This window comes from Gopherus evgoodei, chromosome 1, assembly GCF_007399415.2.
Source record: "Gopherus evgoodei ecotype Sinaloan lineage chromosome 1, rGopEvg1_v1.p, whole genome shotgun sequence".
NCBI lineage: Eukaryota > Metazoa > Chordata > Testudines > Testudinidae > Gopherus > Gopherus evgoodei.
In genome coordinates this window covers 112,928,340-112,946,573 of record NC_044322.1, presented here as the reverse complement: position 1 = coordinate 112,946,573, position 18,234 = coordinate 112,928,340, and the positions used below count along the sequence as shown (strand labels likewise).

Here is an 18,234-nt window from a genome sequence, read left to right as displayed (position 1 = left end):
TTTCCTCCCTTCAGGTGAGGAAGAAAGTGCATCACGGCCCTCTGGTTGGGCTTCGTACCTTCACAGTTGGTCAGGACTTCGATGAGACAATGGAAATCTTTTAGACATTTACATTCCACAATTGCACTAACCGAGAAATTTTACTATAGAGGAATGAACCTTACATGTGTAGCATTGACAGTTTTATTTTTCTGATTTTGCAGATTACCTTAAGCAATGTATCTTGGCCTAAAGATTGGAATAGAGGGTTTCTAAAGAATATGCTCTATTACTTTCTCACTCCAGGTTCTGGTTGCACCAAACTCTTTCATTGTTTCTTCTAAATATTTTTAGATTAAGCAAGTTGGGACTCAGGAGTAAAATGAAAGGGGTAAAAAGTTACTGATTACTTGAGAACATAATTTGGCAAACTGGTCACATATTTTATTTTTATTAAAAATGTTGCATAATTTAATAACTAGAACAGTAGGTAAAATAATTCTTAGTAAAGTACTTCAAAAATACATTTTCAGGATGCTATTTTCACTCGATGTATTTGAAGAAAACAAATAATTTGTAGTATTATAAATCTATTGTCCAAATAGTATAATATCAAAGTCAAATAAAACTGTTTCCACTGCATGATGATCTTTATAAAATATTGCATGGCTCTTAAGAGAATTTGGAGAGACATGGCATTTTCTGTTTTGACTTTGGCTAAATTCTCAGTAAAGTTTGCAGCAAAAACAGATTCAGAATATGAAGCCTAGGGCCAAAGAGATTAGTGACCCCTAAAACTTGTCCTGTGTTTGGGATATTAATATGTCGGATGGATATTCAAGGCCTGACATTGGATCAGATGCTAGAGAGCATTCAGGGAAGGCCCAGGACAGACGTTTTCAAGAATCAGTGGCACATGTGGGCTAAAATTCTAGGAGAGAGGGCTTAAACTAAGGTATCTTTATCTGAGGTTGGAATCTGCATAGGCAACTTGAGGGATGAGTAACGAAGACTAGGCAAGACGCTGTAAGGAGGCACTGGCACCATCATGCTATACTGAAATAAAGGATAAAGAATGATGGTAGGAACAAGATCCTGAAGGAAGGATCTGAATTTGCTGAAGTTTACACACCCTAAATAAAACTGCCAGGAAAGAAGGAAGTGTGTTTTCTTTGAAAACTTTTATAGCAGATGCAGTTTGCAGGCATTCTTATGTAAGGAAATTACTCACTTCTTTCTCTCTTCACTCTTCCCTGTCTCTCTTCCTTTTGGTCAAGTGATTTGTGCTTCATTTTAGATTATGCTACTTCACGGCTTTTCTGGAAACAGCACTTCCATGTGTAAGAATAAGTATAATTCTGTTGTAAACAGTGCACTAATTTCCCGCCCTCCCCCAGCTTCTGCGTCTGTTTTGTTTTACTTTTTTCCTCCTAATCCATGCTGTCTTTTTCCTCTACGTATTCCAGTTCTGTTCTCTTAATTACTCCATTATTTGTATGTAAATTTATTATATATACATATGCATTCTTCTCACCTACCATCCAAGACTTTTTCAGGCATTTGTGTCTCCTTCTCCAATATGCTCTTATTCAGTTCTAAAACTACACTTCTGAACACAGAGGGGCGGGAAGATGCACACTTAGACCCACCAGCACATCTTTCTCTACTAGAGATACTGCTGCCATACCACACTGTACAAAACTAAGCAGTAAGACCAGGGTTAGGGAAAAGCAGTCCTGAGATGCTGTTGTCCACTCCCTGAATAACATAGTATTAATCAGGACTGTGGTTTATTTGGCCGCAAGAACAGCAGTAGAGATTGTCTTTCTATGAGAACAGAATGTCTATGATGAGTAGTTATTGATATTAAAGTGACTATATGTAAATGACTTCTTAGTCATCTCTACTTCTTGTGACTTACTATATTGAGAGGGAAATACATTTTTTTTAAATTGCTATTTGCCGTTAGCACTGCAAAGCCAACATAGTTACTATAGAGTAAATCCTTTTGGCACAAACCAATTACCAATGCACTTCTTAAATACTAGTTGCAGAATTGTCCTGGGTCATAGATGAGTCAGAAAGCATCCAGTTTGACTTTCCTGTCTAGGATTGCAAGCCTCATAATTAGAAAGACATCTTTTGAACAATTGAAGATGCCACTGTGGTGTTTTTACAGTCATTTTTGGACTATACGCACCCCTTCCTCATCATTGATTTGTTCTAAATCACTAGATGTTAATCCTCATTTTTCTTTTTCACAGTCAGCTGTGATTAGTCTAATTAAAATAATGCCAAGACAAGGTTGATGGTAAAAGATTTCAGTTCATAATATTTCACTCATATGCGCTTACATTTTTAAATCACAGCAGGAAAATATCTGCACTGTTTCTTAGGCTGATTTCAAAACTAGTTCAACTGAAATTTGCTGCTGTCATGATTCTTTCCTCCTCCGGTCTTTTCTGCACAATATCTATTCAACTGTCTTTGTTATAGAGAGGCTGTGATAAGTGAATTTTTCTCTTTTAAAAGGTGTATTTCAAATCCTAAGATTTTTATTTAACCTTGCAAACTGTGAATAATATTTTATGCTGCTTGCATACTTTAACACTGACTGTATTAAATAGCAATGGCTTTTTTATTTGTTTTCAGACTTTTGACTTGTATATCCACTATTTTAACGAAACTCAAATATTGTGCTCATGAATGTAATACACACTTCTTGCATATGCTTCTGCTACAAAGGAACATTACTGAGGCCTTGAAAGAGTGTTGTCAGAATATTTTAATAATTACAACTAAACATATTTGTATAATGTGTGTGATACAATTGTCAGTGCTTTCAAAACAGAACCTTTCCAGGCTGAGGAAGAAACTTCAGCTGTAAGTGCATGTCTGGGGTTTTTTAATACATAGTTACAATAAACAGAATAGACAGGACATGTGGACTGGAAGCAGAATTATTTTTCATTAACTTCCATTTTAGTCTTCTAATCAGGCACCCTAGTTGTGACTCAAATTCCAAAAGGCAATTTAAATTGAAAATTAAAGCTGGCACTTTGCTCACCTTTGCGCTGTGCTGCTCATTTTAAAAGAGTATATGTTGGCCTCACTTTGATTGTTCTGTTTACTCTTTTTACAGTACCATATTTTCCTGAGTTGTTTACAGACTTGTAAGAAGACATGACCCCTATCCCACCAGGTTTACATACTTAGGGCCAAATTAGAGGCTCCCCAACATTAGAAGGAAGAGGGCCACAGTTTGATTACAGATGCTGGGGACTCCAAAAGAGCCTGCTGGTTCTGAAGCTAGGGCTAGAAACTGCAGAGGGAGAGGGTTTGATTAGGGCCATGGCCCCACCCCCTGCACATCTGTTGGACTGTGGTTCAGCAACTGCTACCTACACTTGCACAAGTCTACAGCCCACTCCCTTTGTAAGGCAATAAAAGGTGGTGTTCCTGTAGGTGCCACCACTTGGCTTGTGCTTCTCTTTTTACCTGCAGAGGCACAGCTGTCCAGAGAGGCAGTCACATTAAATACTTTTCTTAAAATTCACTATTAAAACCTCTTTCTGAGGAACACGCTTTAAAACATATCCTGATTTTTTTTAAAGAAACAAAACAAATACTTAAAGTATAACTGCTCCTTTGTTTATTCACAAGGAAGTTTTGAGTGGGCCTGAAGGCAACACCATTGAACATGCTTGGGTCCATCCTTTCTCTCTGCACATCTACCTCCCAACCTTTTCGTACTAGCTCTGCTGCTGCTAGGACCATTAAACACCTTTTTGCAGAGCCTGGGAAAGGCGGGCAGCATCAACAAAACTGAAACTTGGGTGTACATGGTGTCAGAGGTGCAAAGTGAACAAATGAAAGAGAACTTTTTTCTGTTGTAATCATAGGGGTTACTTGTAACAAAAGTAGATAAAAATGATTGTTGGAAATGTGACTTTAATTGATGGTCTCCTAATGTTCTGTTATACATTTTGATAAAATGCATATTCACCTGAGTGTGTGCCTTTGTTCAGAATGCCTATCTTCTTTGATAATTTGAGTAAATGTTATTCAGGTACTTCCTGTTATGGATTTGTCCTGCAGTACAAAAGTAAGAGTTTATGATAGTAAAAAGTTGAATAACATGAGTTATGAGTTTACTATAGAAATATTGGCACAATCCTGACTTGGGGATAGCATCACCATGTTGAAAATGAATGTGAATATGTGTGCGGGGAGAAACATAATTTTAGAAATTTAATGTAAAATAACTGTCTTAGTGTATCTTATTAGGAAAAATATAAATGAACTTTTAAAAATTTGTGCTTTTGTTATTTGTTATTTAGCATATGCTACTGGAGAGAAAATGGCTGACATCTAGTAGCTGAGACTGATTAAAAAGTGCTGAATGTGTGGTGTTAGGGGTGGAGGAGCTGCTTCAGAGATTCTCTGGTTTAATTTACACACCAGCCACTCTAACCTGAAACTAACACTTTCACAAGATTGGCCTCTTTATTCAAATAGCATCCAATTTCTTATGTCCAAGAATGATTTAAACTCAAACACATAGGCTTCTTGTCCAATTCCTGTAGTCTGTTTTCCTTAGATAAATATATCTAAGGAACTCATCCTGGTAAGAGAGGAAAGGTGAAGGAATAAAACTGAAGGATCCATCTCTATTGTTCCTTTGCTAATTAAATCTGCTTTGGCTTTGATAATTTTCTTTGTTGCGAATCAAGTTTTGGGGAAGCTTGTTGTGAAAATGCAGGAGAGAAAAAAGCAATTGTGCCAGCAGGAACCACCAGCTTGACATTTCAGACCTCATCCTAGTAATTTTGGCAAGAATATTCTGAATCTGAGTGTCAGGTTTTGCTTCTAAATCAATACTTATTTCTTCTGGAAGCCCACATCCAAGATCTTGAAAATCTAGGAAAGACTGAAGGTATGTCTGCACGACAGAGACTAGCATGGCTATGCTGGCATAACCCCATAGGGTAGCTCCAGTCTACACAGACAAAAAGGGGTTTTTCAATCTGTGTTGGAATACCACATCCCAAAGTAAGCATTCTTCAGTCAACATAGCTGTGCCTACACTGAGGGCTATGTCAGCATAGCAATGTTGGTTAGGGGAGTGATTTTTCACACCGTGAGGTAACTATTCCAATATAACTTTCAAGTGTAAACCAAGTTTAAGGTTTGTGTGTTTTAAGATTAAACATAAAGATGCTTTCATTATGATAACACAGATTTTTCTCTAAATGATAAGATGCAAAATCATAGCTAACTTTAGTAGCATAATGGACTAGAATAAATATGATTCTCCATTGCCTTGTACCTTGCATACTCATTTACACCTGTGTACAAGAATGAATGTAAAAATGCAACCATTCTAAGTGGAGGTTTCTGATATTCTGCTGTTTACATTCACCTTGCAGTTTGAAATGGACTAGGTACTAGAAAACAAAATTCATAGAAAATAAAGTCCTCTCTTTCACCCCCATCAAATAAAAAAAAAATGCAGTTTCATTGCCATTCTCCTTTAACCTTTGCATTGTCCAGACCCCCAGCAATTTACATATCTAAAAGTATCATTTTGATTTTCAGCATCTAAAATCTCAGGTAGAGTAGTATATTTACTTTGAAGGCGTCTCATGATAACAGTAGTCTTGTTTGTTTTTTAAGAACCTGTTAGACCTTATGTCCACAGCTGACGAATATTTTCATTGATTTATACTCTGTCTCTACTGGGCTAGAAACCAAGTAAAGGTAAGGTACTTAATTAAAACTGTTAAACACTGTCCTGTCCTACCTCATTGCAAAGAGTGTTTGCCCCCACCATCCATACTGTTATGATGCCCCCTGAGCCCTGGCCAAGTGCTTCTCCAGTGAAGGTCTCTATTCTGGTAGGTAAATTTCAGTTCTTGTTTTTAATTCATTGGAAGAAAAAAAAGATACATTATGTCTTCTGATATTACAGCTTTCCAACCCTTTAGTACTGGAGATAATCTTAAAATCCAGCCATTAGTTAAACTGTTCTCTATTTATTTCAAGTCAGACAAGAAGTATTTACGTTTATTAGTAAAATGTCTCCGGTGAAAATGTACTGATATGAAAAACTTTGCAATTAAGGTTCCCAAAGACTAGTATATTTAAATGGTAACAGCTTCTGGGTGGAGTGCAAGAGCTTTTTTACCTTAACCCTAAATGTTTTGGAATGGAGTGGGCATACCTGACAGACTGCTTCTTTGCCATTATTCTGCTGCTGTTGTAATAAGTAGGTGCACAAGCTTAGAATTTCTGTTCCAAGGGAAATTTTGAAATGGGAGGGAGGAGGGGGATCAGCATCAGACCAAAACCAGGCAATTTCAGAATTTTGTAAAATTTTCTATTACTTTTTTTCAGAATGAAATTGACAAGCTTCCCTGAACTGCCTGGTGTTCCAGCTGCCCACGTGGCAGGCTACCAAGAAACCAGGAGCTTAGCTGCCCAAGCTTGAGCCAGGGTTGCCTAGCTCCTGGCTCTGTGAGAGGTAGCCTAGAAGCCCTGAGAGCACTTGGATTTCCTTGGTAACTTGTCTGGTTTCTATTGGAAGATTTGACAAAACAAGAAGTTTGCACAAAATGTTTCCTTTGATAAATCAGCATTTTCCAATGGGAAAACATTCAAGTGAAAAATTTCTGACTAGTTCCACTCAAGCTAGCAACTTTCTGAGGTTGATCCTACACTGGAACTCCCAACCCAGTTTGGTTCAACAGAGCCTGGACTGGTGACCTTTCAGCACTCTGTGAAGCTCATCTATTCTGTTGGGAGGGTTAGGAATTTGGGATGGTTGAAGGAGGTGGTTATTTTATGATGTGTGGGGTACATGAGTGCTCTGCTGGAAGAAATGAGAGTAGTTTTAAAAAGATTTGTAAGTATGTACTAAATTGTACATACCTTTGTTTATATTTTATATGTCTTAATGAATAGGCACTTAAAATACATACCCTATATTTTCAAAACAATATCACTGGCGCAATAAGCTTTCACATTAGAATTCACGAAGTTGAGTGTATTGTATGTAAATGTGGAGTACATGCTCAGATAAGAAAAAGATGTTAGTTAATCTAACATCTTTGACTATAAGTCACTAAGCCAATGTTAAAAGTGCTTGTTTCACTGTTGTTTCAGATTTTTGCTATCACAGCTGGAAACAATATAAATACACATCCAATTACTGACCTAGTCACAGAACTGCTATTCTGTTGGTAAATGCTAAATTTTTGTTTTAATATAACAGTTTTTCAGAACTGGAGACTGATGTACTGAACTGTATCCCTTATGGTCTTGCTGCACTATTCCTTTTTGTTTTCCAAGAAAACTGAAATCCAATATGTTAGGCATGTCTCAGGATCAGATGGAAACTTGGCATTGAACCAAAGAGGAAGTCAAACTGATCAGTAACATAAGTCTGTCAATATACTGAATGTAATCATGCCCTATTTTTAAGCTGTGGAGGAAGATAAACCTTTGTTCTCTACAAATGGTTTTGTAAAAACGAAGTACAGCAGAAACAGTGGTCAAACTGAATAGATCCATTTGTTTCTACACATGAATTATGAAAGATTATCGATACTGAGTAGAAATAATACAATGGACAGCCCAACCAATGTGTTATCTGCTGATTCATTAGAAGTTTTACTAGGAATTTTAGTTGGATATCCTGTATCCAAAAATTACCCATGCTGAAAGCTTTAAAATGCTGTTTAACACATCCAAAAATAAAATGTACCTAATGCTGCAGTACTAGTACTTCCTTCTACTGCGTATTTAACTTTACAGCTTAGAGTATAAAATATAAACCCTTTTTATCTTAATATAATCCATGCAATATAATCTGCAAGTCAGCATGTAACTGCTGTGCTAATAGGCACTCAAAATCAATAACAAAGCATGAATACAAATAGCATCTGCAGGTCCCCAAAGGTCTGAGAAGAAGCAAAAGTCAAATACAGGTGAGTCTCATCTTACGCTGGGGTAATGTTCCGCTGTCAGAGCGTAAAGTGAAAAATTTGTATAGTCAAAATTACTTCGAGTGCAATGGCGGGGAAAATTGCCCATACTACAGGAACAGTATTTAAAGTGTTATTTTTCTCTTTTTTTGTTTTTGTTTTGTTTTTGCCGACCACACACAGCTGAATTTGCTCATGTTAAATGCACGTAAGATGAGACTTGCCTGTACTACAGTCTAACAGTGTGCCCTGAAGGTTGTAAACACTGGCAGTCTCTCAAGGGAAGTAACTTCCAATGGCTGGACCCCTCAGCTAAGACCGACCTTCTGTGCATCCCCAGGGCCTTTTGCCCTATGAACTGACAGCAAGAGCTTCATTGTGACAGTTAAGACAGTGGAGCGTATAAGGGGATATGTGATTGTCAGATAACTAGAGCCCAACTTATTCAGGGCTTTTGTAACAGGATGGCCTGCTCCTTAAGGGCCAGGCACCATGGGGTTAGCCGGCACTGTTCAGTTCCCCCACTTGTGCCATAATTAGCTGCCTGCCAGTCTAAGGGATAGGACTAATTAGAGTCAGGTGACAACCTGTTAAGTACCAGGATCCCACAAAAAGGCAGAGAAGCTCAGTTTGAGGAAAGAATCACAGGGAGCAGCAAGTTGTGTACCTGTGGAAGGCCCTGAAGTAGGGTCTGGAAGGACTTCAGGGGAGCAGCCTGGATGGTCAGGCCTCTATCCCAAATTAGACGGACGTAAAGGGAAGCTGGAAGGAAGGCCAAAGAGGAGCCCAAAATGGGGTGGAAGTGCTTTTGGTTTTCTGCAGTTGCAGAAAAGGACTTTTGTTATCCCAGAATGGGTTAAGTTTTAGTTATTGGCTTGGCTGGAAGGCACCAACTCCTACCTGTATGGGGAAGGCTGAGGGAACCCACTATGGAGAAGGAAACTAAGGTAGAGAGCACCTGCAGTGCCAGCAGGGTATGCTAAGGGGCAGACATGCACATGACAATGTGGTACAAGAAGTAGGATCATGAGACTCCCCCACCCCTCTAATCAAGGAGAAATTAGAAGTATAAATGCCTTCTTTGACTGAGGAACATCCACCTTCCCAGGCTGGTGTACCCCTCCGAACAAAAGGGAAAAGAGTGGAAGACATGCAACACCTGCTAGCAGTGCAGCGAAGGTAGATGCTGGCAATCCTCTGGTACATTTTAGAGGACTGACAAAAGCTGCAGTGCAGGAAGTACCCCCAGTACTGGTCAGGAAGAAATGCCCTGGTGTGCTGTTGGTGTGGAAAGGTGGGGCACAGAAGAAGGGCCTGACCCTTGAAGAGGAGAGAGAGCAAGTCCCCAGGGGTAGGTTTTTTTTTATGTGGGAAGACAGGATATAGTTTCTGTCCTGTGAAGAACTTGAACTTTGGGTATAAAGACATAGCAAGGGAGCAGTCAGATGGCAGATAATTGTATTTTTCACCAGCTTGGTTTTATAGCTGTATCTACAGCCAATTGTTGCTGAAACTCTCCTGCCAGCACTGCAATAATAGTTTTATCACTTGTGTCAGCACTTTTGGTCATCTAGGCCTGCTCAGAGCAAGTGACCAGCCTACACTATGATTGCCACCACTGCTAACCCTAGCGGTGTTGCACTGGCACTTCAACAATAGTGGGAGATTTTGAGAGAAAAATCTTTGTATACAAGGCCAAAAGCATAGGCCTAGCTAAATCTTATGTCATCATCTAGCATGGAGGTGCCAAAAGCGAAAGAAGGAACAATTTGTCAAATGGTTAGAGTGCTAACCTAGGACTTGGGAGCCCTGTGTTGTTTCATGCTTTTTCACAGATCTTGAGCAAGTCACTTAGTCTGTTTCCTCACTTGTAAAATGGAGCTAGTAGCTCTTCCCTACATCACAGTGGTGTTGTAAAGATGGGTACGTTAAAGATTGTGAGACCTCAAATACTAAGAGAGGCCATATAAGTATATTATGTAAATAGTGGCAGAAATGAGTGGATACTGCATTAGAAGGATATAATCAAAGTGTAAATATATATAGCACCCACGTGGGTTAAATATTTAATCATTTTTTGCATCTTATTAAACTATTTTCTTCAAAAATATCCTGAGACAGTGAATTTCATAGCTTCATTAGAATACACATATTGTAGTGGAATATTGGCTGAGTCTCTGATATTGCGTACTACCAGCGAGCAGAAAAAACACAACGGAGATTAAATCATCACCCTGACTGAGATGGTCTAACCACCACCCTAGGGAGGGGCAGGTATTGGAAATCATTAACTTCCAGATTTTCATATAGCAGCGTTTGCAAAAAGTGCATTTTTATATTTGAGCTAAATTTGTACACCTGTTGGACACAGTCGTCTCCATGACTACCAGTGCCTTCATCACTTTAACATTAGATTATAAGTGCATTATGCTTTATATGGGGCTGTACTAAAGTCATGCAAAAACTGCATGTAGTGCAGAATACATCTGCCAGCTTATTAAATGTTATTTCCTTTAGGAAGCACATGATAACCAGTGCACATCAGTAATCACAGATATCAGTTGATTTCCAGATAAAGTGTAAAAGGTTTTGATGATCTGGGGGAGAGGGGTAGGGATGGGTAGTATGGGATCATGTAATTAATGCAAACACACAAGGGGGCTGAACTGGAGGTGCAAAGGCTACCTTAATTCTTCCATTTACCAATTTTTTGTATACTTGACTTTGCAACCTTGATATTCTTTTTAATATTGTGGCTTTTGTATGTATAAGTATATAGAACACCATTCTTAACACAGATTTATGGGGTATGCTGCTATACAGCTCTGTCAGTAATTGCTCTCAGGTATTTGTTCCCTGGCAAACTGGAAAATGACCAGTTTTCCAAATTCAGCCATACAATCAGTAGATTGCTGGTTTTTCATAGAATTATAGAATATCAGGGTTGGAAGGGACCTCAGGAGGTCATCTAGTCCAACCCTCTGCTCAAAGCAGGACCAATCCCCAACTAAATCATCCCAGAGAGGGCTTTGTCAAGCCTGACCTTAAAAACCTCTAAGGAAGAAGATTCCACCACCTCCCTAGGTAACCCATTCCAGTGCTTCACCATCCTCCTAGTGAAAAAGTTTTTCCTAATGTCCAACCTAAACCTCCCCCACTGCAACTTGAGACCATTACTCCTTGTTCTGTCATTTGATATCACTGACAACAGTCTAGATCCATCCTCTTTGGAACCCCCTTTCAGGTAGTTGAAAGCAGCTATCAAATCCCCCCTCATTCTTCTCTTCTGCAGACTAAACAATCGCAGTTTCCTCAGCCTCTCCTCAGAAGTCATGTGCTCCAGCCCCCTAATCATTTTTGTTGCCTGCCGCTGGACCCTCTCCAATTTTTCCACATCCTTCCTGTAGTGTGGGGCCCAAAACTGGACACAGTACTCTAGATGAAGCCCTTGATCTGATAACAATGCCCTTATTTATACAGCCCAAAATGCCGTTAGCCTTCTTGGCACCAAGGGCACACTGCTGACTCACCCAGCTTCTCATCCACTGTAACCCGTAGGTCCTTTTCTGCAGAACTGCTGCCTACCCATTCGGTCCCTAGTCTGTGACAGTGCATGGGATTCTTCCGTCCTAAGTGCAGGACTCTGCACTTGTCCTTGTTGAACCTTATCAGATTTATTTTGGCCCAATCTCCTAATTTGTCTTGGTCCCTCAGTATCCTATACCTACCCTCAGGGCTGGCTCCAACTTTTTTGCTGTCCCAAGCGGCAAAGCGAAAAAAAAAAGATAAAGTCAATCGGCGGCACTTCAGCGGCAGCTCAATCGTGGCACTTAATTCTTCGGTGGCAATTCAATGGCGCGTCCTTCGGTCCCTCTCTTCCTCTTCAGCGGCATTTCGTCGGCAGCTCAAAGTGAAAGAGAGGGACTGAGGGACCCGCCCCTGAATTGCCGCTGAAGACCCGGATGTGCCGCTCCTTTCCATTAGCCACCCCAAGCACCTGCTTCCTTTGCTAGTGCCTGGAGCCAGCCCGGCCTGCTCTCCAGCATATCTACCACTCTCCCCAGTTTAGGGTCATCTGCAGTCCACGCCATCCTTTAGATCATTAATGAAGATATTGAACAAAACTGGCACCAGGACCAACCCTTGGGGCACTCCGCATGATACCAGCTGCCAACTGGACAGGGTGACTACCTATGCAGCCTGTGCAGTAGTTTGATCTGGCCTTTGTCTGTATTGATTATTGGCTATGCATTCCTACCGTTGCTTCCTATCACTGAACCAGATTTTAATCAATGACAGAATTTTACCTCTGATCTCATGGTTACCATCTTTCCCTCTTGTGAAGAATTAAGCGTATTGGAAAAACTATAGCCACAGATTCTTTATTCATTCTGAATACTTTCCAACATGTATTGCAAGAAAAGCCCAACCTTCTCTTTAAAAAGCCATGGTGCTTTAAAGAAATATTAGAGAGGCTTTGTTTTGCTGTTGAATTATTGACCAGGATACTGACTGTGTCAATAATAGGACCTTATACTTTGCCCATATTTTTTCTGCATCTTGATGTCCTAGTGTTTTTTCTTCTTCATTTTGCTCATATTGTTGGCTCTTTTGATGACAAGAGGACTGGTAAATAGTACAGCTGGATTTGAAAATAGGGCTGTTAAAATGAAATTTGGCACTGGTAGAGTAGAAAGTGTTGAGATAATCACCTAACGAATAACCAAGTGTTGAGTCACTCTTACTTGGGGGAAAGAGAATAGATCTGCCAGTGAAGTTACTTAGTTTCAAAGCTGCATAAGTTCAGTATAGAACATATACTGGAAGAAGAATTAGAATGAAATGTTTTGATTTCAATGTACAGTTCTGAGAAAATAGTTCTGTTCAGTCCTGGGCATTGTCTAACATAGTGGTTCTCAACCTATTTATCATTGTGGGCTGCATATGCAGTCCCCAATGTATTATCTGGGCTGCACGCAGTGCCCCCTCTCCCTTCCCCCCCAAGCCTCCCCACAGACCCCTAGGCCTAGCACCTCCCTCTCACATACACCTCCACAGAGTGGGGCCAGGAGCAGAGCCCTGGGTGGGGGGCTAGGCAGCAGGGATCCCAGAGTCTGTGGAGCTGGGCAGCTGCCCCGCACTCCTGGCGGCCAGCTAGCAACCCCAACCCTGCCATACTGGGCATCCAGGCAGCTGGGAACCTCGACTCTGAAGGGCTGTGTGGCAGCCCCAGACCCCCACTGTATGGGGCTGACTGGTGACCCCAACCCTGTCAGGCTACCAGGCAGCTGGGAACACGGACCCCATGCAATCCGATGGCCTTTAGCACACAGTTGGCCCATGAATTGAGAACAGCTGGTCTAATGTCTACTTCATTGGACTATTTTTGGCTTTCCTCTGGTTATGTTTCTTTACAGACACATAAAATATGTGAATAATCTAATTACATGATTATGCATCACTATATTTCCTTTGAAAGAATTCATATGGGCATTCCAGATGTGGGTCTTGAAAACTTGATAGGGAATTTGTTTCTTTGAGTAGAACAAAACCCGTGGTCCTTCTAAATGAGGGGAAAGGGTCTAATAATTTTTGACTGCGTTTGGGGCAAAGGCAGCCTCTGTACTTAACATCCTGTGGAAGCTGCAGGCCATCACTGTCTCTTGGAAAAACACTCATGAGTCAGGAAAATAAAGTGCAAGCATTGAACCTTTACTCAACTATGCTTTTAAATTCAGTGAGAACATTTATTAACTGAATAGCAGACAAGTGTGGCTGTTAAAAACAGCCCTCAGGAGATGATTTCAGTGGAAATTACGTCATATGCCAAAGTAGGGAACATGATGGCTTTCTCCTGTCTTCTTCCAGTCTCATTCTTTTTTCTGTTCTGCCCCTTGCACAAACCATTTAAAAGTTTGGAAAAGTTTAAGCAAAGACCAGCCGCACAACAGGCTAAGCTGGCTGCTCCTACTGCCATTTACAGCAGTGACAAAACTCCGCTTGAGTGCAGCGCTGCCAGCTCAGCCTCAGACATGTGTCAGTCAAGTCTGTCTTCAAATGCAGAAGTGGGTATTCACCCAGGAAAGCTCATGCTCCAAAACGTCTCTTAGTCTATAAGGTGCCACAGGATTCTTTGCTGCTTTTTCAAATGCAGAAGGCTCCCGCGGGCGGGCTGAGCATGGCCGGGAGCAGGGGACGAAGGAGCGTGGCAAGTGCTGCTTTGCCCCAGCCCCCGAGGAGGGGCGAGGCCAGGCCAGCCAAAGTGAGGCCTTCGCATAGCCCCTAGCCCAATGGGCCGCTGCGAGCTGCCGCCAGTCCAGTGCAAGTAGCTAGCGCGCCTCAAGCCCCGGGGCCAGCCCCGCAGTGCGCGCGCCCCTCGGCCGGGGGAGGTGGCAGGGGCTCCGGGGCCAGGGAGCCGGCGCCGCCTGTGTAATAATGTACCCAGCGGACAGCAGCACCCACCAGAGCGCCCCGGCCAGCAGCACGCCCGCCAGCGGCTCAGCGTGGCCGGGCGGGGAACGTGGGAGGGAGGGAGGGAGGGGGCGGGCGCCGCCTGCGCTCCCCTCCCTGGCGGTGGAGCAGCAGCGCTGCAGGCGGCGGGCCGGGAAGCGCCATTGCTGCCTGTCCGAGCCCCGCTCCGCCTTCCTGCTTCTCCCGCGGCGGCGACTCCTCGCTGCGGCGCGGCACTTGCCCGGAGCGGGGCGCGAAGTTGTGTGGCGGGAGGCGGCTCCCGGCCGCCGGGATGTTGGGGGTCGCGGCGGGAATGACCAACAGGTAGGAGGCCGTCGGCAGCGCCCGCCCACCCGGCCCCATTCATCCCTCCCGGGCCGGGCTGCGCCGGGGGCTCTGCAGCTCCCCCTCCTTGCAGGGCGGCGCTCGGTCCCCGGCCTCCCGGGGCTCGCGTGTGCGGGGCCAGCGCTGAGCGGGAGCCAGCCCTAAACTTCCCCGCAACCTCCCTGGGTGCGGCAGGGGGCAGAGACCCCGGATCCCCGGGAGGCGCTGCAGTGGCAGCCCAAGTCCTGGGGATGCGCTTCACCGCTCGGCGGCCGGCAGCGGCCCGGCTGGGGGGGTGCGCGTTTGTGGGGGTCGTTGGGAGCTGGGTCATGCGGGCAGGGGCCACGCACCCCGGCGGCATGGGGCAGGGGAGGAAGTAACTGGTTCTGGGCGGACTGCGGAGACCCTGATTATTAGGCAGACCAGTGGGGTCACCACCCCGGTGGCTGCTTCTGGGGGCTTGTTAGTAAAGTGGGAGTGACAAAGCGCCGGCTGTTGAACACTGGGGGCTGCTTCTGCACCCCTGTGCCGCTGGGCCCGGTTAGAAGATTTTAGGCGCGGGCGGGGCGTGACTCAGATCCTCAGATGCAGCGTGTGACCGGCTCCGGGTGTTTCTCCTGCTGCAGGGTGTGATCTGCGGTTTGCAAGACCTGCGGGCTCTTACAACCACACCCAGGCGTGGGGTACTTTTTTGTCAGTAGTCCCGCCCAAGCTTCCCCTATGAAGTAACAGCACCTGCAATTCTCATTCATGCTTTCACAGTGATCTGCTCCTCACCAGGGGCTAGCAGGAATTGGCTTCTAGCTTGTACTTGTAGAGTTTTCTAGGATTTTTTGTGTTGGGCAGTGGGTGTGGTAGCCCCCATTCTCTCCCCCTCCTCCCAATCATACACCAAGGACTTGTCTCCATTGAAACTCCTATGTCTGCCCCAGGAATGCTTCACCAGCATAGAAATACTGGCATATTATATGGTAAAGCATGCTGGATGCAGCAAAATCAGCAAAGTTGTGTTTTGTACCCATATATACTAAACTAAAGCCACTCCGCACTAGTAGTGAAAGCACTGCATCTGCATTAGGGACTTGGGCCAGCCCAGCTATGTTGGTCAGGGATCTACACTCCCCTGACAGACATAGCTGTGCCAGCAGAAGTCCATAGGGTGCACATAGCCTTACTCTGTTTGAGTTAGCGTACCTCAAATGAGAGCAGTTATCCTGCGAAGCAGCGCTGAAGCTGCACAGAGGGACTGGATTAGTAGCTGATGAGTTATGCTAACTCAAGTTTCTAGTCTGTAGCTGCACCCCTACTACATTACTAGCTCAAGCATTGGCAGTACCAATGCTCCTAACAGGCCAGTTATCTCAAGTTTAAAGGACAACTGAATTCAAGCTATATACATTTTTGTGTGTAGACAGGAGCTGAGTTGTACCTTGAGTTAACACTGCAGTGAAACAAGCCATTCCCTATGGAAGAAGCAGAGGGTTTGGCCCTTGACATCCAGAGGTCTAGCTCTCAGCCTCACGCTCCTGAACAGCTTGACTTCTGCAAAATTAATCTTGCCTGGGACTCTCCTAGAGCAGCTGCTCCTGGAAATCACCATCAGGCTAGTTTAGATTAGTGATGGTGGGGAAATTTAGACTGCATGGGAATATTGGGTGGTTGGGAGGGAGAGTAAAGGTGAGTAAATGCACTAAGGTGGCTTTTCCCCAAGGCTGGTCTCCTCCAATTCACTAATGACTAAATCCAGCATAACACCTCCAGCTGGCTTGAAAGGACAGAATGAAGCCAAGAAGGTAGCATTTGGTGCTTTTGCACTCTCTGACCCAGATGCATGACGGTCTTATCCATTCTGCTCATCTGGAGGAAGGGATAATAAGGCTGTATGTTTCATTTTATTTACAATTAAAGCTCTTAGTACAGGGATTTTGGTTTTGGTGTTATTTTTTTAAGGCATTGTGTATTTTCCTCAAGTTTTTCATGTATTTAAATGCTAACCCAGTTTAAACAGTTGGTGTAAGCAGAATAATGTTTTATGTAAACATTTGAGTGATTCAGAAGTGTTTCTATCCTTTGTGTACATCTTCACAATTGTGACAAACTGCCTGTGACAACAGACACATGCAATGATGCTCAGAGCAGAAATTGAGAGATCATAGTTACTTCTTACTAAAATAAAACTAGTAAATGTGTGAAAGACGAACATAGAAGAGCTGTTTATCATTTGAGCCCTGCAGTTAACACATCACATTTTACATCTGTTTAAATACCTTTGTATGGTGAGCAGGGGGTCCATACTGAGGTGAACTTATAGACCATTCTACCAAAAAAAAGTGTGCTTTGTCATTTTAATTCCTTCTCCCTTTGCTTAAGCATTTAATTTTTAAATAGACTTTTTCTTTCACCATGCAGCTTCTTTGTACTGTGGTATCTAGAATTGTCGTGAGGACCTAAAATAACTAGTGTAATAGCATAGATGTTCCTTGCCTCTGATATAAGGGATTTAATGTTATAACTAGGCTTGGCAAACTGGTCAATTGACCGCTTATTATTTGACATTAGACATTGTCATATATTTTAGCAAGAATGCTCTGTTAGGCGATGGCCAACTTTTTTTTATTGCATTATGGTCTTTCTATCTTCGTGCTTTGCAGTTTTCTGAGTTAAAATAACTCAGTTATTTAACTTGTTCTTTATAATTAGGTACAAATATCTGTCTAAGCCTTTCAGAGTCCACAGATTCTTACTTTTTTTTTTGTTACTGTTGTTGTTGTTCTAATAAATTAGTGCTTTAAAATATTTGACCATTTTTGACATTTTATTTGATACTATTTGACCAGTCACTTGACCAATGATTTTTGGACCATTCAAATGCTCAACCCTCCTTTATGACTTAATTCACACAAGAAACAGGATCATGACTGTCAATGCGGTATGTAACAGAAGACATTTATCTCTGCCCCAAGGAGCTTATAATTTTAATGAGACAAGACAATAATTAAACAATCCCAGGTGGAAGTTCATATTATGGGACTATGATTTTCTGTGTAGATTTTGTAATTAGTGTAGAGTAATGCATTGGGTAAGAGTTAATGCGGAGGGGTATGAAAAACTAATAAAGAATAATAAACTGTTTCACTAATTACAGAGCATTTTAAAGCTTCACCCACTGTAAATGTTTCTTGGAAGCATATGTTCCAAATTAAAGAATTTTGTAAGTCTTATGCTGATATGTCACAATCTTTCTGTGGCAGACAAAATTAACAAATACAGTATGTAGTCCCCAGTTTTTTGGAGACCTTGAATGCCGGCAATTTAATGGATGCTGGAAATGTTTAAAACAACTAACTTGCAAACTATCAACCAACTAAATGCTATCCTGTCTTTTTTTTTTTCTTTTTTTTTTTTTCCTTCTCCCAATCCCACTACTTGGTCCTCAGCTATTGATTACCCAACCTTGTCTCTAAGAAAACAGACATAATTTGGCTCAGTTGTTTGA

At 42.4% G+C, this 18,234-nt stretch overlaps 2 protein-coding genes across 5 annotated transcripts in view; both read left to right on the top strand.

The window, feature by feature from the left end:
* GCC2 (GRIP and coiled-coil domain containing 2) overlaps positions 1-5,424 on the top strand; it is a 44,078-nt gene extending 38,654 nt beyond the window's left edge. For all 4 annotated transcript variants that reach the window (XR_004001255.1, XM_030569482.1, XM_030569463.1 and 1 more), the window contains one exon: positions 15-5,424. Coding sequence is in view for 3 of the 4 variants with exons in the window: in XM_030569482.1 (XP_030425342.1) it covers positions 15-85 (71 nt within the window). In the remaining variant the exon portion in view is untranslated. The remainder of the gene's footprint in view (positions 1-14) is intronic.
* Positions 5,425-14,586: 9,162 nt separating this feature from the next.
* The window catches only part of LIMS1 (LIM zinc finger domain containing 1), a 161,561-nt gene continuing 157,913 nt past the window's right edge, over positions 14,587-18,234 (top strand). Inside the window, exon 1 of the mRNA XM_030569442.1 lies at positions 14,587-14,738. Coding sequence (XP_030425302.1) covers positions 14,707-14,738 — 32 coding nt within the window. The 5' untranslated portion in view covers positions 14,587-14,706. The remainder of the gene's footprint in view (positions 14,739-18,234) is intronic.